The sequence below is a fragment of the Gossypium arboreum genome, chromosome 6 (assembly GCF_025698485.1).
Source record: "Gossypium arboreum isolate Shixiya-1 chromosome 6, ASM2569848v2, whole genome shotgun sequence".
Taxonomy (NCBI): Eukaryota; Viridiplantae; Streptophyta; class Magnoliopsida; order Malvales; family Malvaceae; genus Gossypium; species Gossypium arboreum.
In genome coordinates, this window is record NC_069075.1 from 120,112,942 (window position 1) to 120,124,199 (window position 11,258).

General features: G+C 35.7%; 1 protein-coding gene and 1 long non-coding RNA gene across 2 annotated transcripts; one reads left to right on the forward strand and one right to left on the reverse strand.

The window, feature by feature from the left end:
• Nucleotides 1-1,533: 1,533 nt before the first annotated feature.
• On the forward strand, nucleotides 1,534-9,406 carry LOC108464030 (auxin response factor 7-like). The gene is made up of 13 exons (XM_017764094.2): nucleotides 1,534-2,396; nucleotides 3,097-3,209; nucleotides 3,308-3,403; nucleotides 3,797-3,853; nucleotides 3,988-4,143; nucleotides 4,248-4,332; nucleotides 4,661-4,751; nucleotides 4,886-5,050; nucleotides 5,181-5,376; nucleotides 5,860-5,998; nucleotides 6,094-8,054; nucleotides 8,410-8,600; nucleotides 8,703-9,406. The coding sequence occupies exons 1-13, from the start codon at nucleotides 2,354-2,356 to the stop codon at nucleotides 8,881-8,883; spliced, it is 3,474 nt and encodes a 1,157-aa protein (XP_017619583.1). The 5' UTR covers nucleotides 1,534-2,353; the 3' UTR covers nucleotides 8,884-9,406.
• A 422-nt stretch (nucleotides 9,407-9,828) lies between these two features.
• LOC128294077 (uncharacterized) lies at nucleotides 9,829-10,768 on the reverse strand. Its single transcript, XR_008284278.1, has 2 exons — nucleotides 10,380-10,768; nucleotides 9,829-10,218 (listed from the first exon to the last, which is right to left on the reverse strand). It is a non-coding gene; the product is annotated as an uncharacterized LOC128294077 (long non-coding RNA).
• Between the last annotated feature and the right edge of the window lie 490 nt (nucleotides 10,769-11,258).

Below are 11,258 nucleotides of genomic sequence, written 5' to 3' on the forward strand. Positions count from 1 at the left end.
TTATTTAAAAATTAATTATAAATTAAATACATAAAATCACATACAACACATATATCATTAAAATTTACAATAAAATCATCCCATACTAAATATATAAAATGAAAGATTAATAGAAACATATACATAAAATTATGTTTGTGAAGCTCTTTCTTTAGTTTTTTTGTTATATAAATTATTTATTTATTAATTTTTCTAAGTTAAAATTTTAAAATTTTCTTTTACTTTGGTTAAAGTTTAAATATTATATTTAGTTAATTAAAGTTGACAAAATTATATATATTTTAACATTATTCATGCACCGTTGCCTTATGTGTAATATTTTGGTTGATGCAATCAAAACAAACTAAAGTTTACACCGATGCAAAAAAAAAATAAAAAATAAAAGAAAGAAATGATCGTTTCAATTTATTACTGGAATTGGGTAGTATAATTGGAATCGACGTGGAACCAACTACATTGATCCAAACTATATTGATCCAAACTAAGGCCTTATTTAATATTGCTTAAAAAAATAATTTTGGCTTGAAAAACACTTTTAGAAGAAAAATTGTGTTAAACAATTTATTTTTGGCTAAATTTTTTTACTTTTTAAAAGCACTTTTGCAAAAAAAAAAAAAACACTTTTGGTGTTTAATTATTTTTCACCCTCCAACAACATGATATTTTTTTTTTTTTTCTTGGTGTTTAATTACAAATGTGTTAAAATTATAAATTAAAAATAAAAAAGTATTTTTAAAATAATACAAATATGTTCATATCTAATTACAAATATTTAATGGTTATATTTAATTATTTAAAATATAGTTTATATATTCTAATTAAATTTTATAAATAATTAAAATTTATTACTTAAAATAATTAAAATTTATATTTCATATAGTAAATTATTAACAACAATTGTAATAAATTATTTTTATATATTTACTAAAATATAATAATATTAATTAATTTAAATATTATTTAAATATATATTTATTACTTGATAATATTATGTCTAAAATGAACATTTTCTTTCTTAAAAGTACTTTTTAACAGTAATACTAAACACTCATATCTTAAATTAATCTTTTCAAAAACAATGATAAACTAACCTTTAGAAAGATAATAAGAAGAAAATAAGATATAAAATTACCAAGACAACCTCAAATGACAATTAGGGTCTCAATACTAGCAAGCTATATGAGTTGAACTCAAAAAATTTAAATTTGATTGAACTATCAGTCGAGCATTACAATGCTTTGATTCAAATAACTAGATTTATGAAAATTTAATTACAAACAAGCTTCAACTAATCTATTGAACGAAAACTTATTGGATTAAATGAACCCCACATTCGGAGTTCAACCATGCAAAATGAGAATTGATAAGGGATCTGAACCAGACTGTTATCCTATAGTCGAGCGCCAACTATACTTATTTTCACTCCAAGGAGAACCCTTTACGCACGCCCACAAGGCCGCACGCGCGCACCTCCCAAGTCCAAAACAGTGAAAAGAAGGGTACCAACTTAAACTGTCCGCCTATTAATAGCCTAACACCACTTGCCAATTCACACGCGCAACGATTACAATTTTAATTCATAAAGTAAAAAAGAAAAAAAATCCTTACTTCCTTTAATTTACCGAAGGCCTGATTGCTTCAGAGTTCAGCCTTCACAGTCTCTTATATGTCGGCATGTTTCACAATTTATAAAAGAATAGAAAAAAAGAAAGCTGTTTTTTGCTCTGCTTTTGCTTGGCCTTTCGCTTTGGTTCTGTGATTTCCAGGCGACAAGTGTTTTTTTTCCTTCTCCTTGATCCCATAAAGTTTCTTTCTTTTTTTCTTTTCTTTTTTCTCGTCGGATTCTAGAAAACAGAACGATGAGCTTCAAATGAGCTGAGGAGCAGTTTTTAATGTTCCATGCAGTTAGTTCTTTACGGTTTCGGCTACTTTTAAACTGATTCAACTCTGGAATCTGATTTATTCCTTTGGAGAAGTAAATGCTTTCACGTGATTGAAAATACCCAACATTTCAAAAGCTTTTTACCAAGCTAATCAAAGCGAAAGAACAAGGTTTTTTGCCTTTGGTTTTGCTTTCTAAGTTAGGGTTTTAGTTCTTTTTTGGGATTTGTGATTTATTAATGGAAGCTCCGGCGTTTCCTTAAGCGCGTTTGTGGTGATTTTCCTACCAAGGGATGCCGCTAAAATGATTCTTCTTTGAACCGTTGTGGTTGATAGCTAAAAGACTGGAAGTAACTATATGGTGAAGAAAGTTGATTTCTTTTCTGTGTTTTGTTGGAGCATAAGAAGTGGTTGTGTTCCTTAGAGATTTTTCTTTTTGTAAAAAAAATAAAAATTATCCGAGATTGTAAACATGAAGGCTCCACCAAATGGATTTATGGCAAATTCTGCAGAAGGTCTGATTTCTCTTACTGATCCTTTTTTTTTTCTTCTTTTAGCTCTGATTCAGCTTTTTTTTTCTGGGTCGAAATAGCCTTTGGGTTCTACGCAGTCTGGGATTTTCTTGATTATTAGTTTATATATTTGGTTATTTTTCTATGTCATCCATACCCGTCTAAGTTGTTTTTAGTTTAAATAAATTATTGCTCAGTATTAGTTTTGTTTTAATGCTCTACATTTGTTCGTGTAAATTGTCATATCTCTTTTTGAGAAATCCTATAAATCCCATTTTCATAAAAATGGAAAGAAGCACTTAACAAGACTAAAAGTAAAATTTAATGTAACTGAGTGGCAACTTTCCTCATTCTAATGGGGAAAGGTTTGGGTTTGGGATCATTTATCATTTGCAAATTGAAGGTTAAAAAGAAAGAAAACATACAACAATTATACTTTTGTCAAGTTCAAATATGAAGTATTAAGTATTATATAAGAATATTCATGATAACTTTTTAATTTTTGATACCAGGCAATTGCGGATTTGTTGCTTCGATACCATAAAGTTAATTGTTGCCATGTCTATCGTTCAATTTTCGACGAATATGGATATTGAGAATTTTTTTTGGAAGTTGATGCTTTTTAATAATTCTGATGACTTTTTCTTCGTTTGTGGTTTTGTGGGATGTTTGATAATATTCTGATTGGTTGTTTTGAAAGCAGGAGAAAGGAAGAGTATCAATTCAGAATTATGGCATGCTTGTGCTGGACCACTTGTTTCTTTGCCTCCAGTTGGAAGTTTGGTTGTTTACTTTCCTCAAGGTCACAGCGAGCAAGTGAGTTACTTTCCACATTCATTCCTATAGGATAATTTTTTTTTCCCGAATCTGGCCTTTTATCAATTTTTCCCTAATTAATAAATATCCTTTTCCAGGTTGCGGCGTCGATGCAAAAGGAGACTGATTTCATACCAAGCTACCCTAACCTTCCTTCCAAGTTGATATGCATGCTCCATAATGTCACATTGCATGTAAGCAAAAGCAGGGCACTATCATCCCAAGTTTCTTTTGTTTTTTGGTCATTGAAGAGGAAAAGGTTGCTCCTAATTGAGTTTTGTGCATTTATCGACAACATTGGATCGACAATACGCCTTTCATATGTTAGACATCTTTATATTTAATTGCCTCATCATTTGCTGGCTTAGTTAGTTTGTGCTTTCATCTGCTATCTGGTTAGCATGTATTTGCATTGACTACTACTAGGAAGCTTTTGTTGGTGCTGGGTCATATTGCAATATGAATAGGTCCTTGACAGTATATGCATGAAAATAACTTTGCAATGGTTAAAATGATGTGAAAAGCAAAGAAAGTTATATGGTTATTTGAAGTTACTAATTTCTTCAATTATTTAAACTTTGAATCAGGCCGATCCAGAAACAGATGAGGTGTATGCCCAGATGACACTTCAACCTGTGAACAAAGTAGGTCAGCTATTGAATTTGGGAATTAATTCATGGATATTGCAGAATTGCCTCGTCCTTTTTCTTTTTTTTTTTCCAGTCAATTTTCTCCTTTCATGAAATATGGGATGAGTCTTTAAATTGCTTCTCTACAGTATGACAAGGAAGCGTTACTGGCATCTGATATGGGCCTCAAGCAAAGCCGGCAACCTGCTGAGTTCTTTTGCAAGACTCTTACAGCAAGTGACACTAGCACTCATGGTGGATTTTCTGTGCCTCGACGAGCAGCTGAGAAAATCTTCCCTCCCCTGGTACTTAGAAACTTTAAATTTTAGATTTTTGTTTTAATATTTAAGATATGTTGGAAGCATTTTGTGTGTATATCTCCTAAGATCTAAATGGTGATATTTGATAGGATTTCTCGATGCAACCACCTGCTCAGGAGCTAGTAGCTAAAGATTTACATGACAATACATGGCCATTTAGACATATTTATCGAGGTATGGTTCTCTTCCAGATATTGCTGTCCGTCCTTTTCATAATCGGAAGTCTACTTGTGTTTTAACTTAAGACTGAAGCTTTATCAAAGAGTTTTGTGCTGACAACACTCACTACTTTCTTTTATTAATGTTTTCTAAATAACTGTTAACTTCCACACTACTTGAAAACTTTTTGGTGTAAAAGAAATTCATTTTCTTTAGGTGGGAATGCTTTAGGGTGATACTAAAGTCAATACTGTTTTGGTACACATATTATGGTTGTAGTTTCTGTATTTAAGGTCATAGGTATTAGAAATGGAATTATATATGCATAATGGCTTCTTTGCAGGTCAACCGAAGAGGCACCTTCTGACTACTGGTTGGAGTGTCTTTGTTAGCACAAAAAGGCTCTTTGCCGGTGATTCTGTTCTTTTCATAAGGTATGATTTATATGGATGTGTATACACCTGCAAACACACCTACATACACATTCATGTTTGTATGTACTTCTTTGAATTTTCACTAGATTGTTGTCCATTTTACTGCTTATCTGAAATTATTTGCTTAAATGTAGGGATGAGAAGTCTCAACTTCTGTTGGGTACAAGGCGTGCAAATAGACAGCAGCCAGCTCTTTCTTCATCTGTGATTTCTAGTGATAGCATGCATATAGGGATCCTGGCTGCTGCAGCGCATGCTGCAGCAAATAACAGCCCATTTACTATATTCTATAATCCAAGGTATTGTTGTAACATATTTGGTTGTATTTAGATTCATTGTTATTTTCTAGTCAATAGTTTTTAAAAAAAAAAGAAAAAGAAAGAGAAGATATTATTTGAAGCTCTGAAAAGATTTTATTAATTCTGATAGGGCAAGCCCTTCTGAGTTTGTGATACCCTTGGCAAAGTATAACAAAGCCATGTATACCCAAGTTTCCCTTGGCATGCGGTTTAGAATGATGTTTGAAACCGAGGAGTCTGGAGTACGCAGGTACATGGGTACAATTACTGGTATCAGTGACTTGGATCCTGTGCGATGGAAAAATTCACAGTGGCGCAATCTTCAGGTATCTTTTGTACATACTGACATCCTGAATGCTAATATCTGCCTTTGTTGTTCTTTTGCATTTTCCTTTCAGAAGATGTCTAGGATGAATTCAACTGAAACAAATTATTAACATGCAAATATTAAGTTACATCATGTTTGGGTCATTGATAATACCTAGCTCTGTTATTATATGGACTTGGCTATACATTATTTGTCTACTTGGGCTTACATATCAGTAAGCTTGGAGATGAATATCCGGTCTCTATTTTTTTTATTTTTTTGGTATTCTTCATGTCTCTTTTACTGTCCATGTTTTGTGTTCGGTCTTGTTATTTGATTTTGAATGGTTTAAACTAATTTTCTCATTGCTCCAAGATTCTTTCGTTGCTGAATCTTACACATGTTCTGATAATACTTGCTTTTAATTTAAAGTCAAGGTGTTGTTGCACAAGGAGAAAATACCATTAATTTTTGTTTGTGGTTACTTTTGTATTCTCAACAGGTTGGATGGGATGAATCTACAGCTGGTGAGCGGCCCAGCCGAGTTTCAATTTGGGACATTGAGCCTGTTATAACTCCTTTTTACATCTGTCCACCTCCGTTTTTCAGGCCCAGGTTTCCAAAGCAACCGGGGATGCCAGGTAAAACATATTTGCTTGATTTATCTTTCTTTTTAAACATTGAAAATAAAAGGAAAATTCAATAACTTAGTTGTAATTTTTAAATTACTTCACAGATGATGAGTCTGATATTGAGAATGCCTTCAAGAGAGCTATGCCCTGGCTAGGAGATGACTTTGGTATGAAAGATGCTCCTAGTTCAATCTTTCCTGGTTTGAGTCTAGTCCAGTGGATGAGCATGCAACAAAATAATCAGTTTCCAGCTGCTCAATCAGGATTCTTTCCATCAATGGTTTCTTCGAATCCGCTCCATAATAGCCTTGGCACCGATGATCCTGCCAAATTATTGAACTTTCAAGCTCCTGCGCTACCAGCATCAAATATGCAATTTAACAAAGCAAATACGAACCAAATCAATCAGTTGACTCAGGCACCTATGACATGGCCCCAGCAACAGCAACTTAAACAGTTATTGCAGACTCCTTTAAATCAGCAGCAGCAATCCCTACAGCAATTGCAGCGACAACTGCCACAACCACCACAGCAGCAGCCTCAGCCTCAGCCACAGCCGCATCTTATTCAACAGCAGCAGCCTCAGCCTCAGTCTCTGTCTCAGTCTCAGTCTCAGTCTCAGTCTCAGTCTCAGTCACATTCGCAGCCACAGCCACAGCCACAGCCACAGCCACAGCCACAGCCACAGCCACAGCCACAGGCACCTCCACTGCAGCAGCACCTGCAGCAACAACATCAAAAAAGACAACAGACGCAACCACAGCAGCAGCTGCAACAAGCATTCCTCCCTTCTCAAGTAAATAATGGCATCATTGCCTCTAACCAGTTCCCAAATCAAAATTTGCACCAGCCAGCTGTTTACTCACAGCTTCAGCAGCAACAATTGATGACAAGCAGTAGCCAATCTGCCCAGACTGCCCCCTCTGCCAATAAAACTTCATATCCTTTGACATCATTATCGCAAGATACACAGATTCAGCAACAGATGGAACAGCAACCTGACCTCATGCAGAGGCAGCTGCAACAGACACAGTTGCAGCAGTCACAACTACAATTATTGCAACAAAGCCTGTCCCAGAGGACACAGCAGCAGCCACAGCTTCTGCAATTGTCACAGCAGGGCTTCTCGGAGCAACAGCTTCAGTTACAACTGTTACAGAAATTGCAGCAACAGCAGCAGCAGCAGCAATCATCTCAACAATTACTCTCCCCAGCTGGATCACTGTTGCAGCCTCAAATGTTGCAGCAACAGCCGACCCATCAACAGAGCCAACCATTGCAGCAATTGCCTCTTTCACAAAGCCAATCTCAACCTCTTGGCAGCAATGGCTTCTCAACGTCAATGCCTGTTCAACCTCAACAGGTTTCAGTGAACCAACCCCAAATTCACCAGCCATTTACTGCTATGAGAACTCATTCTGGTCTTACTGACGGAGATGCTCCATCATGTTCAACCTCACCTTCTACCAATAACTGTCAGGTTTCCTCATTGAACTTTTTAAACAAAAATCAGCAAGTTCCATCCATATTGGTGTCAGATCCTCTTGTTGAGCCTGCAAATACCCTGGTTCAAGAGCTTCAGAGCAAGCCTGATATTAGAATCAAACATGAACTACCCACTTCTAAAGGACCAGAACTATCAAAGTACAAAAGTACTGTGACAGATCAATTAGAAGCATCCTCTTCTGGAACATCATACTGCCTGGATGCGGGCACCATCCAGCATAATTTCTCCCTCCCCACCTTTTTGGAAGGTGATCTTCGATCACACTCTCGGAATAATCTTCCTTTTACAACAAATATTGATGGATTGGCACCTGACACTTTGTTATCAAGGGGGTATGACTCTCAAAAGGATCTTCAAAACATGTTGTCGAACTATGGTGGCAACCCAAGAGATATTGATGCGGAGTTGTCCACTCCTGCGATAAGCTCTCAGTCGTTTGGTGTGCCAAACATACCTTTTAAGACTGGGTGCTCAAATGATGTTGCTATCAGTGACACAGGAGTTCTAAATGGTGGACTGTGGGCCAACCAAACTCAACGCATGCGAACATATACAAAGGTATGTAACTGTAACGCCTCTGATTATGGTTATGCTTGTTACCTCATTTATTTTATTTGGGGTTAGGCATTGGGGTCTTTCCCACATCTCACTTGTGTCGGAATTGCTAGCAATTTACTAAAACTGGTACAGTTGAACTAAATTGGGAGGAAGGCCAGTTTAAACCCTTATAATTTGGGGCTACCTATTTTTTGGATTGCAGAATTAGGAAAAATATAATACAGTTACGGTCAGATTTTTGCACCTAATAATAAGAGTTTGTGAGCTCTAAACTTGAGATCAAATATTTTCGGTTTGTCTCTATAATTGTTTGCTGGAAAACTCTAAATTTTTGGTGGTGGTTGAAATCATGAAGGTGCAAAAGCGTGGGTCTGTAGGAAGGTCAATTGATGTGACCCGCTACAAAGGGTATGATGAGCTTAGGCATGATCTAGCGCGCATGTTTGGTATAGAGGGGCAACTGGAAGATCCGCAAAGTTCTGACTGGAAATTAGTTTACGTGGATCATGAAAATGACATATTACTTGTTGGTGATGATCCTTGGGAGTAAGTGAAGAACCCCGAATCGAACTCCTCAACTTCATAGTTTTGTTGGTTTTCTATTCATCCTTAATTTTTCTTTTTTGTATAATATGTATGAAATTGCAGAGAATTTGTAAGTTGTGTTCAGAGCATAAAGATACTGTCATCTGGGGAAGTACAGCAGATGAGCTTGGAAGGTGATCTTGGAAATGTGGCAGTTCCGAATCAAGCTTGCAGTGGGACTGACAGTGGAAATGCATGGAGAGGACAATATGATGATACCTCAGCAGCGTCATTTAACAGATAAAAAAGGTCTCAAGGTTAAGATAGAAGAACAAATTGATATTTTGAAACCATAACGTCAGCTGTAGGGACTTTGAATCGGGCTCCTGAATGAAGATGCCTCTTAGAAAGTGAGCAGTTAATAGGTGTTAAATTTAAAATCACTGGGAAGAGGATGGATCATGTTTTAATTAACATCAACTTTCTGACATGGCCTTTGGTCCTAGCAGTGATATGGTGAGGTGCCAGGATGGACCTTTGATGTATAATATATTCTTATATATCCATTATATTCAGAGCGCTAACCTGACATTCTATCTCCTGTAAATGGGTATGATGTAAGAGCACATTGTACGTCTTGTACAATTAGCAGGAATTTTTGTTGCAGCCGATGCTTAACGAAACGCTATGACTAATGAATGATATTGGAGGAGAGCAGTCTCATGATTCCATGTGATTGCCATTTGCTGACTGCTGCACCTATCGCATTAATTTGCTGTAGCTATTGCGTGTTAGTAATGTGAAGAGCTCTGATTAAAAAGGAAAAATGGTTTCAACTTTGAAGAGCAATTGAGAAAAAACAATATCACCAACTCACCTATCCTCTTATCCACTCTCTTTTTCCTTTTTTCTTTTACAAGTTTCAAGGTCTTCTCGATTTCTCAGTTCATCTTTCCATCTTCACAAAATTGAGGTTTCTCTTTAGTGCATAATTTTTTATTTTGGTAAAATTCCTGTTATTCTTGGCCTAATGATTGCAATAAATTTTAAATCAATTTATTTTTGTCAGAATAGTTCTTATTTATCTGGTTACAATACTTTCAGCTTAACTATTATTTACCGTCTTACCATTAGTGTCGGAAGTTTTATACAACCCCCAACTTGGGATTCTCAATTTCTTTTTAGGCTTAACTATAAATTTGACCCTTTCAATTAAGTAGACTTGACATGTAGACATTTTGCAACCGACTTCAACATGCAAATGCATATACATTTCCAGACATGTAACCCAGACTCGTTATGCAAAGACAATCGTGCTTTGAGTACACACGCATACAGATACTTTTCAACAGAACAAAGCCTTATCGTTCATCTCATGTTTTCTTGCATATACATTGTGTTCATACCTTTTTTTTCACAGCAGAGGCGCATTGTCACTTAAGCATCAAACCACGCATGTAGGCTTATCAAATATACATTTTCACAAAATTAGCGTATCACACATGCATAGTTAGAACCTCAAAGAGTTCATAGGGTACTCACAAAACCCTCATGGGATCCTTATAGAACATCACAAGATCTTCACCTTTTGCAGCTTCAGACATCAAATCTGGGTTTTCTTCAAGTAGATCAACAACCCCTAAGTGTTAATCCACAGAAAACACATCAAGGTCTGTTCATTAACTCATTTTTCCTTCTACTTCGAATACTAGTCACATAGCAAAGCTCTATTAGATTTGCTCTACTAAGTTAAACAGAATTGCTCCCCAGCAGCTTAGCATGCAAGGTCGGGAGACTTACCTCACAAGGGGCATCTTAGGGCTGATCCTCTCATTCCAGGCTCATCTTTAAAGGATGAGAGGAATTTCTCTCTCGGTTCATCCTTACTAATACTACTTCTTGGAGAAGTACTTGAATAGTTCCCATCACTTACCTGGTAAACTATATATTTTCCTTTGTTCTAGTGAATGTTCAACACGTGTATTAATCCATGTGATCACCAGTTAGATGCACGACACTTGTAAAGAAACACATACATGACTTAACCTTGGGTCTCAACTTGTCTATTATCCTTAGTCCTTTCGTCAAAATGTATCTGGTGGCGTAACAATTCACGCTTTGGCGCATCATGCCTTCTTGGTGGCGACCTCCTTATTTGAGTCTCCTCAATGCTTCAGTAGGTGTTCTTTTGTCACATCCTAAAATTAGAGTTTTAGTGGCATTTTAAGAATTTTAGCTCTATTGAGCTCAGGAATTTCGTTAGCATTATATTCATAAATATTTTTGTTTATGGTATTTAGAAAATCCAATTAATTTTTGAAAATAATGTTAAAAAGGCTTTCAAATTTGAATTAGGGACTGATTTTCTAAAGAGACAAAATTTTGTATGTTTATGAAGTAGTTAAGCCAAGTTTTAAAAATACAACATAATATCATCCCCACCTTCAGCATATCACATTAGTTTCTTCTCCCTCATTCTTGTGCTGTCCTTTGCATCCCAAACCTTAGTTAATCAAATTTTAATTTCCAAAACTTTGTATTCCTTTGATTTCTATCAACACCCAAGCCATAAACCTCTATAAAATTTCAAGAAAAACACTCGAAACACTATAGATTTCTCTATTGTCAAGTTTGTGGCTTTTTCAAGATTTCAATCAAAAGCTCATTTTTCTTCCATCG